Source organism: Lemur catta, chromosome 15 (genome assembly GCF_020740605.2).
Source record: "Lemur catta isolate mLemCat1 chromosome 15, mLemCat1.pri, whole genome shotgun sequence".
Lineage (NCBI taxonomy): Eukaryota > Metazoa > Chordata > Mammalia > Primates > Lemuridae > Lemur > Lemur catta.
The window spans coordinates 56,207,351-56,224,235 of NC_059142.1; the positions used below are offsets into that span (position 1 = coordinate 56,207,351).

General features: G+C 59.7%; 2 protein-coding genes across 12 annotated transcripts; one reads left to right on the plus strand and one right to left on the minus strand.

Annotated features, from left to right (window-relative positions):
- Positions 1-3,600: 3,600 nt before the first annotated feature.
- On the minus strand, positions 3,601-12,631 carry TEPSIN (TEPSIN adaptor related protein complex 4 accessory protein). Of its 7 annotated transcripts, XM_045569673.1 has the most exons (14): positions 12,533-12,599; positions 11,760-12,206; positions 11,117-11,189; positions 10,671-10,770; positions 10,420-10,513; positions 8,246-8,313; positions 7,941-8,019; positions 7,784-7,855; positions 6,766-7,055; positions 6,334-6,508; positions 6,139-6,246; positions 5,959-6,037; positions 5,343-5,477; positions 3,601-4,662 (listed from the first exon to the last, which is right to left on the minus strand). In XM_045569673.1, the coding sequence occupies exons 3-14, from the start codon at positions 11,159-11,161 to the stop codon at positions 4,168-4,170; spliced, it is 1,740 nt and encodes a 579-aa protein (XP_045425629.1). In that variant the 5' UTR covers positions 11,162-11,189; positions 11,760-12,206; positions 12,533-12,599; the 3' UTR covers positions 3,601-4,167. The 7 variants fall into 7 exon arrangements, with proteins under 7 accessions (XP_045425629.1, XP_045425632.1, XP_045425630.1 ...); XM_045569676.1 differs by lacking the exon at positions 11,760-12,206 and having other exon boundaries at positions 6,766-6,969; positions 10,671-10,762; positions 12,533-12,631; XM_045569674.1 differs by lacking the exon at positions 11,760-12,206 and having other exon boundaries at positions 11,117-11,228; positions 12,533-12,597.
- Positions 12,632-12,856: 225 nt separating this feature from the next.
- On the plus strand, positions 12,857-15,606 carry NDUFAF8 (NADH:ubiquinone oxidoreductase complex assembly factor 8). Of its 5 annotated transcripts, none has more exons than XM_045569681.1 (4): positions 12,857-12,994; positions 13,115-13,225; positions 13,814-13,859; positions 15,283-15,606. In XM_045569681.1, exons 1-4 carry the CDS (start codon positions 12,911-12,913, stop codon positions 15,444-15,446), a joined length of 405 nt encoding a protein of 134 aa, XP_045425637.1. In that variant the 5' UTR covers positions 12,857-12,910; the 3' UTR covers positions 15,447-15,606. The 5 variants fall into 5 exon arrangements, with proteins under 5 accessions (XP_045425637.1, XP_045425638.1, XP_045425639.1 ...); XM_045569682.1 differs by having other exon boundaries at positions 12,868-12,994; positions 13,829-13,859; XM_045569683.1 differs by having other exon boundaries at positions 12,868-12,994; positions 14,218-15,376.
- Positions 15,607-16,885: the final 1,279 nt, after the last annotated feature.

Consider the following 16,885-nt stretch of genomic DNA (forward strand, 5'->3'; position numbering starts at 1 on the left):
TTGGGTCCCTCGGCTGTCCTTCGGGAGGTTCATGCATGGGCGGAGCGGCGGGGAGCCGGGGCCGCGACCGCAGCGAGCGGCCGATTGGACGCGGCTGGGAAGGACGGGGCCTCTGGGGCGGGACCAAGCGCGGCAGGGGCGGGGGCGGGGCGGTTGTGGTGGGTGGGGCATGGCGCACGTGGGCGGGACATGGCGCATGTGGGCGGGGCGGAGTGGGGGCGCGGCGCGCTGGGCGACACGAGAGCGCCGAGGGGACGAGGCGCCGGGGGGTGCGGGGGACAGGGCTGGAGGGGGCTGGGCGCCCGCGGCTCCACCGCCCGCCGAGCCCCTTCCCGCCATTCGGGTCGCCCCTCGCCTAGCCCTGTGCGGGACCGAGCGCGCAGCCGCCGTCGCCGTCGGGGACCGAGTCCCCGGCGTCCGCGGCGTCCGCGGCGTCCCAGGCGAAGGCGCGGGATCGGGGCTGGCGTTCGCGGCCGCGCGGGAAGCGGCGGGCGAGAGTGCGGTTCGGGTCGTCCCGGCGCACACCCGGAGCGTTTGCGGTGTGAGAAAGCGACGCTCCCCGAACGGTGTCGGCTGGTCACGTGGCCCCGCGTCACCTTGGGGGAGCGTCCGCGCGCGTCCCTGCCCGCTCTGTAATTGTCCTGGTTTCTGGTGTTTTTCTTTAAATGGTCTTTATGTGAGTCCTTCGTGAGACACGTGGTTCGCGCGTTAGCTCGCAGAGTGTGGCCTCTTTCCACCCTCGTAACTGTCATCCGAACACAAGTTTTTAACTTTGATGAAGTCCAACTTTTTCCTTCATGGTTTGTGTTTTTTGTGTCTCGCACGTGAAGCCGTTGCCTAACCCAGTGCAGAACATTTTCTCCTTTGTTTTCTTCTGGAAGTTTCGTAGTTTTAGGTCTCGCATTTAGGTCTCGGGTTCACTTTACATTTTGTGTTAGGTGTGCGGGCCCGGCCGAGGTTCTCTTTGTATTTTTGGCGTGTGGAGGTCCAGCTGTTGCACCACTGTTGAAAGGCCACCCTTTCTTCATTAAATGGCCTTTGCACCTTTGTAAGAAGGCGATTGACCTTCTGGGTATCGGTCTGTTTCTGAGCTGTCTACACTGGTCCGTTGATCTGTGTCTAACTTTTCACCGCTGTCTTGATTAGTGCAGCTTTATAGCAAATCTTGAAGGCAGCGAATCTGTGATACCTCTTTGATCTTTTTCAAAATTACCTTGACTTTTCCTATAAATTTTAATATCAGCTTGTCACTAACTAAAAAGGAACCCAGCTGGGATTTTGATGGGGGTGACATGAAATCTGTAGCTGTGCAATTTGGGGATAACTGTCCTCTTTATCTGTGGACATGGTGTATCTCCACATTTACTTAGGTTGTCATTGTTTCTTTCACCAGTGCTTTGTGGTTTTCAGTATATACATATCCTACATATATTTTTAAAGATTTATACCTAATTAATTCATTTTTTGGAGTGCCATTGTAAATGGTAGTATGTTGTTTTGTTTTGTTTTTAAAGACAGGGCCTCACTCTGTCACCCAGACTGGAACCTCCCACAAACTCCTGGGTTTGAGCAGTCCTCTCACCCCAGCCTCACACAGCACTGGGATTACAGCCGTGAGCTGCCACACCCAGCCCTAAATAGTTTTTAATATTTTGATTTCCAATTGTTTATTGTTAGTATCTAAAAATATACTTGATGTTAGTGTATTTACCCTGTAGCCTGTTCTTGCTAAAATGACTTATTAGTATTAGCAACATTTTTATACATTCTATGGGATTGTCTACAGTCATGTTGTCTGAATAGTAAGTTTTATTTTTTTCTTTCTCATGTGTCTGCCTTTTAAATTTTTTCTTGCTTTATTGAACTGGCCAGGGTTTCCAGGATAATGCGGAACAGAGGTGGTCAGAGTGGCAACCTTGTTACCTTGTGCCCAGTCTCGGGGAAAGATCTGGGTCCTTCTCCCTCAAGCATGACGTTAGCTCAGGGGTTTCTGTCGTTGCTCCTCACCACAAAAAGAAGTTCGCTTACATTTCTAGTTTGTCAAGTTTATTTTTTGTCATAAGTGATTGCCGAATTTATTGTCTCTTGCTTTTTCTGAACAAAATAATCAGGTGACTTTTCTTTATTCTGTTAATATGCTGAACTATACTAATTTTCAAATGTTGAAACAGTCTTGCATTCCTGGGATATAATGCACTTATAGCGATGTATTATCCTTTTACATGTTACAGGATGCATTTTGCTAATATTTTGTTGAGGACTTTTGCCTCTATGTTCATGAAGGACATTGGTCTGTAGTTTTCTAAACCAAGTGCACATGGAACATTCACCAAGATAGACCATAGTCTGGGCCATAAAACAAGCTTCAACAAAAGTTTGAAACCTTTAACATAATTAAAATCATCTACAGTATGTTCTCTGACTGTATCAGAATGGTGATAACAGAACCGTACACCTTTAAATAACCCACTGAACAAAAAGGAAGTCTCAAGGGAAATTAGAAAATATTTTGAACACAATAAAAATTAAAATATACCAAAATTCACAGGATGCAGACATAGCAGTGTTCAGTGGGAAATTTATAGCATTAAAATGCTTACATTAGAAAATAATAAAGGTATCAAGTCTATAACCTAAGCTTCCACCTTAAGAAACTGGAAAAATAAAAATAAACCCAAAGCAGAAAGAATTTGTTAAAAAGGAGCAGAAATCAATGACATAGAAAACAGAAAAACGGTAGAAAAAAATAAAACTGAAAGTTGGTTCTTCGAAGAAATCAATAACATTAATAAACTGCTAGTCACAATGACCAAGAAAACAAGAAAACAAACAAATTATCAATGTTAGGAATGAAAGAAAGAATATTATTAGGGATTCTATAGACATTAAAAAGATAATACCCAGCACTCTGGGAGGCCGAGGTGGGAGGATCGCTTGAGGTCAGGAGTTCGAGACCAGCCTGAGCAAGAGCGAGACCCCGTCTCTGTTAAAAATAGAAAAATTAGCCGGGCATGGTGGTGCATGCCTGTAGTCCCAGCTACTCAGGAGGCTGAGGCAGGAGGATCACTTGAGCCCAGGAGTTGGAGGCTGCAGTGAGCTAGGCTGATGCCACGACACTACCCAGGGTGACAGAGTGAGACTCTGGCTCAAATAAATAAATAAATAATAAAAAAATAAAGCTACAGAAAACTGTCCAGTCATACATTTGGCAAGTTATATAAAATTACTGAAACTTACTTATGAAGAAAAAGATAACCAATATAGTCCATTATCGATTTAGGAAATCAAATTTCTAAGCTAAAAACGTTGCAGTCAATTGAGCAGGGCATGGTGGCATGTACCTGTGGTTCAGCAGCTTGAGACCAGCCTGGGCAGCACAGTGAGATACCGTCTCAGAAAATGAAAATTTAAAAAAAGGTTAATTGCAAGGATAGTATGGCTGATGTACCACTGGGGAGTTCTACCAAACACTTAAGGAAGAAATAATGCCTGTCCCTAATTTGAAGAAAGAAATCATCTCCATGGGCCCCTTATTAATGGTATTTTCATTAAATGCACATACACAAAAGGAGGAAAAAAAAAGACCAGCGTGGCCCAGCCTGTATAAACAGTAGTGTTTATTCAGAACACGTAAACAGCTCTGCAGGCTGTCTCTGTCCTGAGACCTGGACTCGTCACTCAGGTGCCCAAGGCCAGGTCTGCTGGGAGCTGCTGTGGCAGAGGGGACAGTGGGAGCCCAGAGGCAGCGTATAGGCTGGACCCCCTTGAGCCACGGGCACCAACCCTGCCTCGTCAGCACCCGGCCGCCCCCAGGAGAAGGAGCCCTCCCTGGGGAGGGGAGCAGAGTTCAGATGAAGCAGAGTGAGAACCGAGCAACTGTCCCCAGTCCACAGGAGCAGCTGGGTTCCAGAGGGCAAGGCAGACAGGGGTGGCCCTGGGACCCTGAAGTCAGCAACTCGGAGGCCCTGCCACCAGCCTGTCCTCTGCTGTAGGAATCAAATCAAAACAGCCAGCCTCTGGCACAGGAGGTGAGGGAAACTGAGGTAGCCCTGGGGTCTTCCTCTCAGGTCAAGTTGCCTGGAGTCTGTAGCAGCTCCGGCCAAGGGCCGCTCTGGAAGCGCAGTTCGCCGGCTAAGGCTGAAAACCTCCAGGGCCAGGCCAACATGGTCACACGTTCAAGAATGCAAAAGCTGATGGCTCGGGCTCTTTGGCTGCTGTCCTCTGTGATGATATCCGGGGGCCCTGGGGGTCCAGGCGGGACACCTGTGCAGCAGCCCTGGCCCCCACAAGGCGGGGGCAGGCCACCAGCTCCATGCCAGCAAACAAGGAGTCACGGCTCCATGGGCAGGTGCTGGGGCCTCCCTCGGGGATGGCTGTGCCTCCCAGGGCCTGCTGGTGTCTCGCCCCCTGCTCTCGGGAGCCTGCCAGTCCGGTCTTGGCCCCACTGGCGTCTCCGAGGGCTGGGAGAGGGGAGGCGTCCGGGGATAGGGGTGGGAGCAGGGCTGAACTCAGAGGCTGGAGGACAACCCGGCCCCCCGTGAGAGGCACAGCATCGGCCAGCAGGTCGGACGGGCCTGCGAGGGAGGCTGCGGGGCCCGGCTCGGCGGGGGGCCTCCGGGCAGGGGGCAGCTGTCCACAGGAGGCTTCAAAGTGCCTCAGGATCTGGAGGATGAAGGTAAGGATCAGTGAGTCCTGTGCCACTCTGAGAAGCGTACGAGACAGGGCCCAGCCCTCCCCAAGGGCCCTCCTTAGTGCCAGGTCTGGACAATTTGGGGACGGGTGACTGAGGACCCATCACAGCCACGGAGAAGAGGGGAAGAAAAGCTGTGGATCCTAACAGGCAGAAGAAGGGAGCCAGGGCCCGGCTGGGGGAAAGGCCTCCCTGGCAACTCAAAGCCATGGGGGAAGTGCGCTCGGATGAACAGAATCATTTCTGCTCTGCGGGAGACAGGGACCTGGGGGAGGGAATGCACGTGCATTCAAGGGGGGCTTCCCGGAGGAGGAAGAGGAGGCAAATATGGTGGGGAGCCACCCCCAGGGCAGGGTAGGTATCAAGGGGGCCCCAGCTTGGGGAGCTCCAGGAGCAGGAAGAGGCCAGTGCCCCAGGAGTTTGCGGGGTGGCAGGAGGAAGTCAAGACCAGAGCTGGGGCAGGCAAGGACTCTGACTGCTGGCCCCTCCGCTGCCAGTGCCCACTGGGCAGCACGGGATGGGTCAGGGACCTGGACTCTGGACTGAAAGTGTCAGGAAAGGGCTGACCAAGGGCCAGGCAGGGCTGGGAAGGGCATGGGGTGCATCCATCCAGTGCTCCCTCGCCCCGGGTGCCTGTGGCCCTGCTGCCTACCTTGGTGGCCTTGTTGGTCACAGGTCCAGGGCTGCCCATGCTGAGCTCCTGCAGCCGCGGCCGCGACAGGAGGAGGATGTGCTCCTGGGGGAGCAGGTCGGCACCCCCCAGGGAGGCGATGGCGCTCAGCGCTCTCTGTGGGTCAACGGGCGGGACATCAGGCTCCACCCACTTGGCAGCACGAGCTCCACCTGGGGGCCCATCAGCCTTCACCCTCCCTCCTCTTCCCCCGATCAGAACCCAGGTCTGGGAGGCCCCAGGGCAGCCCCACCAGAGACCTGCCCTCACTCGCTTCCCTCCCAGCTCCCAGGTCAGCCCCGAGGAGCAGCATGGCGCTGAGAAGGCCAGAGAGACGCTTGTTCCTACACACAGCGCACCTGCATGTATGTGCACACGCATGGACACACATGTACACATGCACACATGTGCACACACAGGCGCACATGCAGGCACATGTACACACAGAGGCACCCACAGGCGCACATAAGCACACACATGCAGGCACATGTAGGCACAGAGGCACACACAAGCACACACACGCAGGCACACGTGAGCAGGTGCACATGGCACAGGTGCACACACAGGCACCAGCCCTCCCGCCCTCATGCCTCCTCACCATCTGGGTGCACTCGCTGGTCCCGCCCAGGTGGTGGATCAGCAGCGCCAGCACAGCCTCGCAGTTGAGCAGCCCACACCTGCACAAAGGGGACACCTGGGTGGCGGGTGGTGGCCTGTTCCCTCCTCCCTCACCCAGGACAGGGGCAGAGCTGGTGGCCAGGTGGGTGGGCTGGCTCACTCTTTGATGAAGTGCTGCGCCTCCTCACGGCTCAGGAAGGCACATGGCCCCTGGGTCACTGTCCTCACTAGGCTCAGCTCCTGCTGGCAGTCACTCGAGGCCTCAGCCCTGGGGGAGGGCACAGCCAGGTCAGGGCGGGGTGGGGACTGTGCCACTCTGGGAGGGCAGAGGAGCTTCCTGGAGATTCCTGCTCACCTGTCTGCCAGGTCGCCTGGCTCCCGGCTGGCCTTCGAGTGGCTGTCACTGCCGGACCGACTGCCTGAGTCCGAGGCCCTGCTCGGGTCACTGTTCTGGGAAGAATTCCGAGAGCTGGGGCCGCTGTCCAGCTCCTCCCAGCCCCCTCCGGCCTGCCCAGGCTGGTGCCTCACAGCTGGAAGAAGGGCGGTGGGTGAGCCTCTCGGGCTGTCAGGCCAGCCCCTGCCCAGCTCCCCGGGGCCTGGACCAGGAGGACAGGGTGCCCCCCTTGGCTCCAGCTCTGGAAACCACTGGGCACCCCGTGCTGCTGTTCTCTCCCCCAGGCCCCCTCCTGCAGCGCAGGGAGCATCGTCATTTAACCTCCCCCCGGGCCCCAGCAGGTGACAGGAAGGAGTAACCCAGACCCCGGGGGAGGAGCCCTTGCCTCCATACCTCGGGTGCCCGGGATGGCCCCAGGCAGCGGGTTCCCAGGGGTGGGGTGGCCATGGCTGGCCAGTGGTGTCACAGCAGGCTGGTAGGTGTCCCCCCGTGGCAAGGGCCTCTGGGCACTGAGACTTTCCGTCCCAGGGCGCACAACATTAGCCACCACCTCTGCAGCCTTCTGGATGGTGGAGAGGAAGGCTTTGCCCGCAGAGCCTGCATCCAGGAGAACGAAGATGGCACGGCCGCCGTGTCCTGCCCCTGCCTGTGTCCTCCTGGAGGGAGGCACCCACGGTGGTTCCCTGCTCAGGCAGGTACAGAACAGAGCCTCCTGGTGGGGGCCCGGAACTTCCAGAGACTTCCTGGTGTATTCCACTTGAGCAGTTCCAGGCCCCGCGGGCCTGGACACCCCCTGGCTTATATAGAGCTTCGGCCCTGTCCCCAGAGCAAGGGACATCCTAAGGTGCTTGTCCTCAGAAGTTAAAAAGGCCTTTAGCCCTTCACTCAGGGGGTGTGAGGTCCAGTGGCAGGGAAGGGGCCAGCCCTCCTGCATGAGTCCCCTGCAGAAGGAACCCCCAGACTACAGTGTCGGAGGGGCCCGCAGAGCCGTGCAGGATGGGCCGGACAGTCTAGCAGCAGGGGCTCGGCGGAGCTGCGGGCCGAGGCACACGCCTCCCACGCTCGCCCCACGACGGCTGTGGCGGTGCTGAGAGCACTTGTTACGACTCACACATGTGACCACTGAGTGGCTTCCGTCACGACCGGGACCCTCTGGGAGTGGGACTGACCCTGCCCCGGGGCCCAGCCCTGACTTCTCAGCCTGGCTTCTCTCACCTGTCCACCAAACACACCTGGCCATACCTGCCTGCCCTCCTCTCGGGTGGACAGAGAGCAACAGTGAGCACCATGACCAGGAAGGAACTGAGCCCATATGGCGCTCAGAGCAGTTACCGGGCCGGGCAGCACGGCGCACCCTCCCTGTCCCTGCTCCCTGAGACGTCGGGGCTGCACAAGGGCCCTTTCTGCTTACCTGTGTGGCCCCGTTCCTGGCTGTAGCCGAAACCCTGGAGGCTGCTGTGAGGCCTGGACTGGGAGCCCATGCCTGTGGGGAGCACCCTGGCATCAGCCCTGCGCACTGGCAGCAGAGGCGCAGGACGGGGGAGGGGGAACCCCGCAGGCCGTCCTACCTGCAGGAGGCAAGGCCCCGGGAGGCTGGGAGGGAGGCAGCGGCAACTTGGTGTCGGAGAACAAGGTGCTCCCCAAGTCCTAACGGAGGAGGCAGAGGCCCTCAGTGTCCCCCACGCCCAGGCCTGCTGTCCTGGGCCTGCCACCCATGTCAGCTGTTCCATCCCCTGTCCCGTTCTCCTGAGCTGCCAGCTAAACACGAGGGCTCCGCCCACCCGGCAGCAAGGAGTGGGGCCGGGGCTCCCCAGCAGACATGCGCCCCGAGCTGCCCCCAACGGCCCCAGAGTGACCCGGGGCCTGGGCTCACCTGGGCGGCCGCCCGCACCTTCTGGTACAAGCTGTTCCCGTGGAGAGGATCCGGGGGCCCTGCCAACGCTGCGGTGGGGATGGTAATGGAGCAGGTGAGCTGTGCTGCTGCCCCCCCCGACCCCGACCCCGACCCCCGCCCTGCCTCATCCCTCACCAGCCGGACCCCATGTAGGACCCTTGGACGCCCTCGCCTGCACCCATCTCATGGCAACCCTGTCTCTCCCGGGCCACTGCATCAGGACCTGCCTCCCGCCAACCCGTCCCCTCCACCCAGGGGCACCACGAAGGGCGCCACGTCCAATCTGAGACCTTCAGCCAGAGGCTTCCCGGAGGCTGGACGGTAAAACCCAAGTTCTGGAGCAGCCTGAACGCACTACGTGGGGCAGTCCCCGCCATCCCGCCCCCAATCCCAGCCTGGGCCAGGCTCCCCCCAAAGAGCCCCAGCTGTGGAAAATCAGGTCCCCTCATGTTCGGTCACCCTCCAGCTCTTCCTGCCCCAGGGCCTTTGCCAACAAGAGGGCAGTGCCCGCTACAGGCCGAGGCTCACTCTCCTCATCCTTGCTCCTCTGGGGCCCCTGGACACCCATGAGGTCCAGGCAGGTGCCGCCGTCACCCCGCTGCCGTCCCTGCCATGATCCAGGGACGATGGCCTGGCTCTCGGCTCTGCCTGGGCCCAACCCAAGACACCTGGATGCCCCCAATGGCTCCTCGTCCCCAAAGGCCCACCTGCCCCCACCACACACGCCCCTCCCGATGCGCACGGGGCGCCCCGTGCCCGTCTCTCACACGTGGCACCAGCACCAGGTTTCCTCACAGCCCACGAGAAGCCGCCGGGGCATGGGTCACCCAGGACAGTGACGGCCATCTGCACTCGCCTTTGCACAGGGAGATGCTGGTGCCACAAGAGCACGAGCCTGCTCCACCCGCCAGGGCCTGCCGAAGCCCGTTCCTCCACCCGCCGCGCCCCCACCGAGCAGCTCCCCAAGACCTGCAGCAGCCGCAGTGGTGCTGCCCAGGGACGGGCCCAGCTTGACCCGCTGAACGGTGAGAAGAAACGTCTCAGCCCACGAGCCCTGGGAGCTGTTACAATGGGGAGCGCACTGCCCGAATCACCCTGTCCCCCTCTGACGCCTAAGTTTTGTGCCACAGCTGTGTCTCGGCTTTCAAACACTCGAGGCACCGCAGCTGAAGGCACTTGGCCGTGGTCTGTCTCGTGGGACCCTGCTGTCCCTGCCCTGAGCCTCAGGCCTGTCTGCCCTAAGTGGGACGACAGTGGTTTGGGGGTGTGGGGTATGAGGCCCAGCAGACGGGACACGCTGAGGGGTCCCTATACGCGAGCAGCAGCGCAAGCCTGACTCGTCGCCCTCCCCGGAGCTTCCCTCTCGGGGCGGCTGAGCAGGGGACGGCAGGGGGCTCTGGCCTAGAGGCCAAGTCCTTCCAAAGACTTGTACAGGGGTGTGTGGTTGGGGTCCAGGGATGGTGCACCCACCACCAACACCCTCTCTGGCCAAGATGCCCCCAACCCGAGGGGAAGAGCTCAGGCCACATCCCCAAAATCCTTGTTAGCTACAGACACAAATGAGTGTTCCACAACCTGTGTTGACAGAGGGACCGGGGCTCCCCCCTGCACCCACCTGCTGCCTGGACAGACAGGCTGGGGCCCACCTCTCCTGCACCTCCCAGCCCCACCCTCCCTTGGCCCCTCACTCTGTCCCAGGCTCTGTGGAGCAGCCAGGGGAGGACGTGTAAACACCCAGCAAGCCTGCCACGTGCCCAGCCCTGGGACAAGGGGAAAGCCCCCAAGGACAGGAAACGAGCGATGGCACCCCGGGCAGTACGTGCAGGGACAGACACACCCCAGGGACAGGTGGGAGGCGCAGAGGACCCAGTGAAGGGAGGGGCGAGGTGCTCTGGGAGAGGCCGAGCCGGCCGGTGGAGCCAGGGGCGTTCGGCGGGCAGGGAGGGAAGGACAGCACGGGAGGCCCGGGGGTTGGTGGGATCAGCAGGGCAGGGCTGCGGGGAGGAGGTGGGGGGCTGAGTTCAGGATCCTGCCCAGGCAGAGGGGTCCTGGCTGAAGTCCTCCTTCTCAGGACTAGCCAGATTGGACATCCTCCTCCCCTGCCTTCCATGGCCCTCGGCCCTCCCTAAGTGCGCTGTGCTCGCTCCTCGTACCTGTGGCCTCCTGGATGAAGGAGGAGTTGCGTTTGAGGATAAGCAGGAAGGACGAGGAGCCGTGGCTGCACAGGTAGAGCAGGATCTTCAGCACCTGGGGGTTCGGCAGTCAGTGTGGCCAGCCAGGCCCACTGGACACTCAGGGCACGGCCCAAGGAGCACCCCGGGGGCACCGAGCCACCCACTTCCCCGGAGCCCCACCACCCCCGGGCAGGAGCTGGGGCCTGAACCCCCGCCGCTCAGGCACTCACCTTGAGCTTCACGTGGCCAGAGCTGCTGTACAGGCGGTTCAGGAGGTATTCCAGCAGGCACTGGCTGCTGCCCAGCGACTCGTGGGAGATTTCTGGGGTGCTCGGGTTAGGGAAGGAGCCAGCTGACAAAGGCCACGCACCAGCCGCGCTGGCCAAGGAGAGGAACCAGACTTCCCACGGCCATCAGCCTGCTCTACTCAGGCTCCCTGCAGGCACAGCCCACAGGCCCTGGTTTTGTAGGCATTGGGGCTTCTAGGGTCTCCTGGGCGGTGACATGGGTATCACAGCTTTCAGACTCCACCCATGCTGTTACTATGATAAAGGAGCCGTGGCTCCACCCCAGGGCTGGCAGGAGGACCCGCAGGGAGACTCCCAGTAACCTTCCATGCCACACCGGGGCCCTCCAGCCGTCTTTCCCCAGCACAGGGGACATCAAGGAAGGATACTAGCAATCTCTTCAAACAGGTAGCCGGGACACGGGACATCATCATCCGACGTTCCCTTCAGAAGAACTGGGAGCTGAAAGGGAACAAGTCACCAAAGGTGACGGACACAGGCCTGTCTCTCTGTTACATGCTGGCCAAGGGAGAGGACCCAGGAGAGAGGGGACCAGACCTACTGGCCGCAGGCAGCCTGCAGCAGGGCGCCCTCCAGCCGTGAGGGATGGACAGCCCCAGAGAACAGGCAAAACCAATGGCGGTTCTCCCCATGGGCGCTGCTCTACTTGGCATAGCCCCCGCCTCCCTACACCCACGGATGCGACAGGCAGTGTGAAGCTACGGTCCCTATCCCTACCTACTGACAAGCAGAAGCTTGGGTGAGCCCCTTTCCCCGTAGGGGACCAGGGCAGGTTCCACCTCTCCAGAGTGGGCTCGGCAGCACCGCACAACCACCAGCCTGACTGACCCCGTGGCTCCACAACAGCCACTGAGTCCCGCTGTTTGCTGTCCATTCGCTTGTCAGCACAGACATACTTGTTTACATTACACGCTTATTAGCGCAAACATGTACTGTTCATAGTAATGGAAACAAAAACATCCATTCTTTTATTATTTGATATCTTGACAGAATATAGGAATTCAAGAGTACCTCAAATGACAAGCACGTGGACCACTTCAGTGCCAGGCGTGAGCGGCAGCTACCTCGCGTCACCTACCTCGCGTCACCACCAGGTATACAAACGCACACCTGGCGCGCTACGCGAGCTGTGGCCGCGCACCACTCGCACCCACGGCTCACTACTTGCCCGCCAAGCCCTGAAGAGGAACTGGGGACGTCTGCAGGTCACAGCTGAGAACTGCAGAACTCGGCAGGTGACTCCGTCCAAACCCAGAGCCGGGAGACCCGATTTCCAGCAGCCTGAGGAGCGCCCCCGGGACCACCCAGCCCCGAGTTCCAGTCTGGGAAGCTCACGGCCGTCGAAAGAACGCGGTTTGCTCCGGCCAGCCCTGGCGGCAGCCCCGACCTTTCTCAGAGCATTATCAGAAGCGCTTAGGGCTGCTCGTCCTCCGTCCCTCCGAGGTGTCTGTGCCCCTCCTGCAACCGGGGGCATCTGTCCGGGGCCCGAACGGGAAGGACGCGGGTCTCCCAGGCTGTGGGGGACGGAACCCCGACCTGTGCGGCCACCAGCCGCAGACAGCGGCCGTCGTGTCCGGCCGGACACCCCTGGTCCTGGGTCGCCCCTTCCCTCCCGTCGGAAGCGACCGAACCAGCGACCGACCCTGTTTTCTCCCCCTCAGGGTCTGGCCGCGCCCATCACCGCCGGGGGCGCGACCCGCCCGCGCCGCGCTCGGAGGGGCCGGCCTGGGGAGGCGCCAGGCAGCGCGGCGGGCAGAAGGGCCGGGCCGAGCCGCCTCACTCACCCGCTGCAGGAAGCTCAGGCGGTCCCGCAGCGGCGGCGCGGCCGCCATGGCCCAGAGCAGCCCCGGGCCTGCCCCGCTTCCGCCAGCCCCGCGCCCGCCAATCACCGCGCGTGTCTGGCTCCGCCGGCCAATCGCTCGTGGTTGGCCCCGCCCTGAGGTCGGCTTCGTGAACAATTTGAGGCTGAGCCAATCCGAAGCCCCAGGCTAGAGACAGACAAGGTCAACAGCCCATTGTAGGGGGCGAGACCAGGCGAAGCCTGGCCAATGAGAAAGCGCAGAAAAGACTGTAAACGGAAGCGCCTGCCTATCAAGCTGTTGGATACCGGAAGAGGGCGGGCCTAAGATGGCGGCGCCCATGGGTGTCAGGAAGAGCCGCTCATGTCGGCGAACACAGCGGTGTGGGGGCGCGTGCGAAGCCGCCTGCGCGCCTTCCCTGAGCACTTGGCTGCCTGCGGGCCCGAGGTGAGGAGCCGCAGGCGGGCCAGTGCCGCGGGGCAGGAAGGGCCACGCGGGTGGTGACCGGGAGGGAGGGCAGTGACCCGGCTCAGGGGCCCCCGCGACCCGCGCCCGTGTCCCCCGCAGGCCGCGGCTTACGGCAGGTGCGTGCAGGCCTCCACGGCCCCGGGCGGCCGCCTGAGCAAGGACCTCTGCGCGCGGGAATTCGAGGCCCTGCGGAGTTGCTTCGCCGCCGCGGTAGGTGGGCGCGGGCCCCTCCCAGCCCTTCCCTGCCCGAGCTCCGCTGGGCCTGGCCTCCCTTCCTTCTCCGTTGGTTCCGGGGCCCAGCGCCTCCTGGGTGCTTTAGGCGCCGGTCGACCAGCCCGCGAACCCACTGACAAACCCGCAAAACCTCCGCGGTCCCAGGCCGTGACAGCGTGTTTGCACAGCGGGGCCAGAAGGGATTGGTGGGGACGTGGGTGGGAAAACGCTTTGTAAGCGCCGAGACGCTCCTGTGCGGTCTCTAGTGGGCGCTACCCAGAGGGGCGCCGTGCCTGGGGGGACCCCAACACAGGACCGGCAGCGAGCGCCCCGGCACCTCCTGCGTCAACCTTGCTGTGCGTTCCTTCAGCTCAGGCGGGCGGCTGCTGTCCCGCCCGGCACCACCGCTTCCCCCTCCCAGCCGCCCCCTTTTCCAGAGGATGAGAGGAGAACCCGCTGGAGCAGCAGCAGGCTGTGTGGGGACAGTCGGGGTTCTTGGTCCTGGATTCAGTTCTGCCTCTAACCCCTTCGGCATCCAGTCCCTTTTGTTTCTTATCCTTGGCATTTCTGATCCTGTCTGATCAGATGATATGTTTCCAGTCTTGTGAAAATGGCCAAGTCCCACATACAGGTAAAGAATTGCAGCGATGTGTTTGCATATTTTTATAAAGGCTCTGGAGAAAGCGGGCTTCTGGGAGGCTGGCAGACCCTAGCAGAGGTGGGAAGCCTGGTGGAGCTGGCAGGATGGGTGTTCTGGAACAGGACAAGGAGGGTGCTGCCTGCCGATGGGGCTGGTTATGAAAGCGTGGGCATCACTGGGTTCCACCTTGGGTGCCCCTGGTTCAGTGGGTCTGGGTGAGCCACGATGCCAGTGATTAGCTCTGTTTGCTGGAGCTGTTGATCTGGTGAATCGGACTGGAGAAAGGGCAGGTGGGTAAGAGCTCTGGCAGAATTCAGTGGATGCCATGCAGAGCTTCTTGATGTCCCAGGATCATCCTAGGCAGAGCAGACCGAGGATGTGGGATGTCCATTTCTGCAGTGCAAGAAGGAAGGTAGCTCACGGACTCATTTTCCAGAGGGCTTGGTGAAGTCCTCACACCTTCCTTGCTATCATTAGGGCCCCGCCCCACCACCCCTTGTTCCCAGCCTGGATCCAGAGGTGGGTGACTTTTCTTGTTGCTTTTGACTTGCTTCCTGGTTTGTGGCAGTTTCCCAGCTTCCCAGCCCTCCCAGAGGGGAAAGGCAGCCAGGCAGACCTTCACTTTTGTGATTACTGGTTAGCAACTCTCCTGGGAAAATGTACACTTGAGATACAGATCCAACATTCCTAGATAGGTTTTTGTTTTCTCTGCCACCTTTTCTGTGGCTAATGAGGAGTTAACTGTTCTAGGCATCTGGCTACTTGTGACCTCACCTACCTGGCACTCCTCTGTCTGAATCAAAGGACACCCCAGGCCGTGGGTTCCCTGCCCCTCACCTAGTGGAACCTTTTGCTCAGTGACATGAGCTGGGCTTCTCTTTGAAGGTGACCTGGTTGCAGACCCGAGTCTTTGAGGTTTCTCACAAGAGGCCCTTTTTTGGCCTCTTCTCCCTGTGGTCCCAGGTGCTTGTTGGGGGCCTGCTTGAGGAGGGTGGGGAGGGCTCAGATTCCTGCTGCGTCCTGTGAGCCGTGTCAGCTGGGCAGGTAATTTCAGCATCTCTGAACCTCAAAGTCTTCCTCGGTCAGAGGATTTCCTGCTGCCCCTTTACGAGAGCATGGGACCAGATGTGGTACATGGGGGCGCTGCACAGAATCTGGTGCAGATGGGTGCAGCAATGAGGTCTTGGTAGGTGTCACAGATCGTTCCAAGTCCCTTGTCCTATGGACAGGTGACCCGGAGACCCAGGCCCAGGGCCCTCCGGGTGCCAACCAGCCAAGCCCCCACCACACACCAGCACCCAAGTTCTTTGTAAGCTGTTTGGTAGAATATGGCATTCGATGTGGTAGATTTCTTACTTTTGAGCCAAATCTCACTAGAAAACAAGCTATTCAGACAAAATGCTTTATCTTTCAGGCCAGGAAGACCCCGAAGGGAGGCTGCTAGGAGGGCCCTCTGCACTGTCCTCACAGCCATCTGCTGCCCGTGGGCGTGAAGCCCTCGCTCTGGTGGCCCAGGCAGCACACGGCGGATGCTCTGAGACCGAGAGGAAGTGCGGATGTCGGATGTCGGCGTTCTGAAGTTCTCGGCTGTGAGAGCCTGTGGGCAGGCTCACAGGGCAGGCTCTTCTCAACGGGTTGAGCCGTGGGCAGAGCAGGAATTTGTTTTCCAGCGTTTGTATCCCTAAGGGTCTGTGTTAGAATAAGATATAATGGAACCAAGGATAAAAACTCTATCAAATAATCATGGTGTCGGGTTTATTGTGTGCAGAACGTGGTGTGTGGACTCTGGCCTTTCCTAGGTATAATGGCACCTACAGCCTCCCCGAAAAAACTGGCAGGGCTGTTCCTTGGGAACCCTGTGCTTCAGGGTCCCCAATTAAAAATTCTCCCCAAAAATATTTACTCTGCATCTAGTGAAGCCTGTAGACCTCACTGCATTTATAGGATATATTGTAGGTCAAAGCACAGTGACACCCTGAGGGGAAACCATCCACAGGGCAGGGGGACCGTCTACAAATGGCTTTCTTGGACTTGGGGCTGGGGCTCTTCCTGACTAAAGCAGTCAGGGCCTGACTGCCGACAGGGGCTGTTTAGGACACCAACGGCGATTGCCGCCCCCTCCCCAGCTGCCGCAGTCTCCACGGGGCCTGGGCTGATGACTCCTCACCTCCCTGTTCCCCTCCCTGCACCCTGACATGACACACTCACGGCAGCACACGAACCAAGGGTTCCACGGATCCTGAGCGCCATCTGCTGGGCGAGCTGGGGACTGCTGCGTCCCCTCCCTCCAGGGCGTGGAGGTCACACTGTCCTTCAGCTGAGCCCTGGGAGTGGAGGTCTGCACCTCCACGGGTCCTCCGAGTGCTCTTCCAGAATCAGCTCGGTTCCCAAGTGTCGAGAACCCCACGTCTCTGCTACGTGCGAGTCTGCAGGAGCTGGTCTGGTCGTTCAGGCTCCAGAGTGGCTGGATTTTGTCCCACTGGGCAGGACAGTGTCACATCTCACAGGAACCGCAGGAATTCAGGACTACAACGTGCTGGCAGGACCCTGAGCTGAGCCGCTGCGGCCCATCCCTCCTGCTGCTGCAGGAGTGGCCAGGGACAGCCCTATTGCCCACCTGCCCCCAGGCTGCCCTTCTCAGACTTGCCCGTGATCAGTCCTCTGCACGCTGCCCGGCACTCTGGCGTCTCCTTTCCGAAGGCCTCCAAGCCTGGGCTCCGCGGCCCACCTGCTCAGGCCCCTCAGCCCTGTCTTGCCAGGTGCTCCCACCTGCTGCCCTTCACGCCTATGTCTGTCCCAGGTGGCAGACGGAGCCACCACCACTCCGCAGCCCAGCGTGGCCCACGCCCTCTGGGGCCCCTCCTTTCAGCCCCCCCAATTTCCTTCCACGCTTCCCTCAGCCTTTGCCTTTGTGCTTCTCTGCCCTCTGCCCCCCAGACTACTTGATCTCCGGACCACATCTGCCCAGGACAATTCGACAAGGTGGCATCAGCCCACGTGGAGCCTTAACGGCCTCA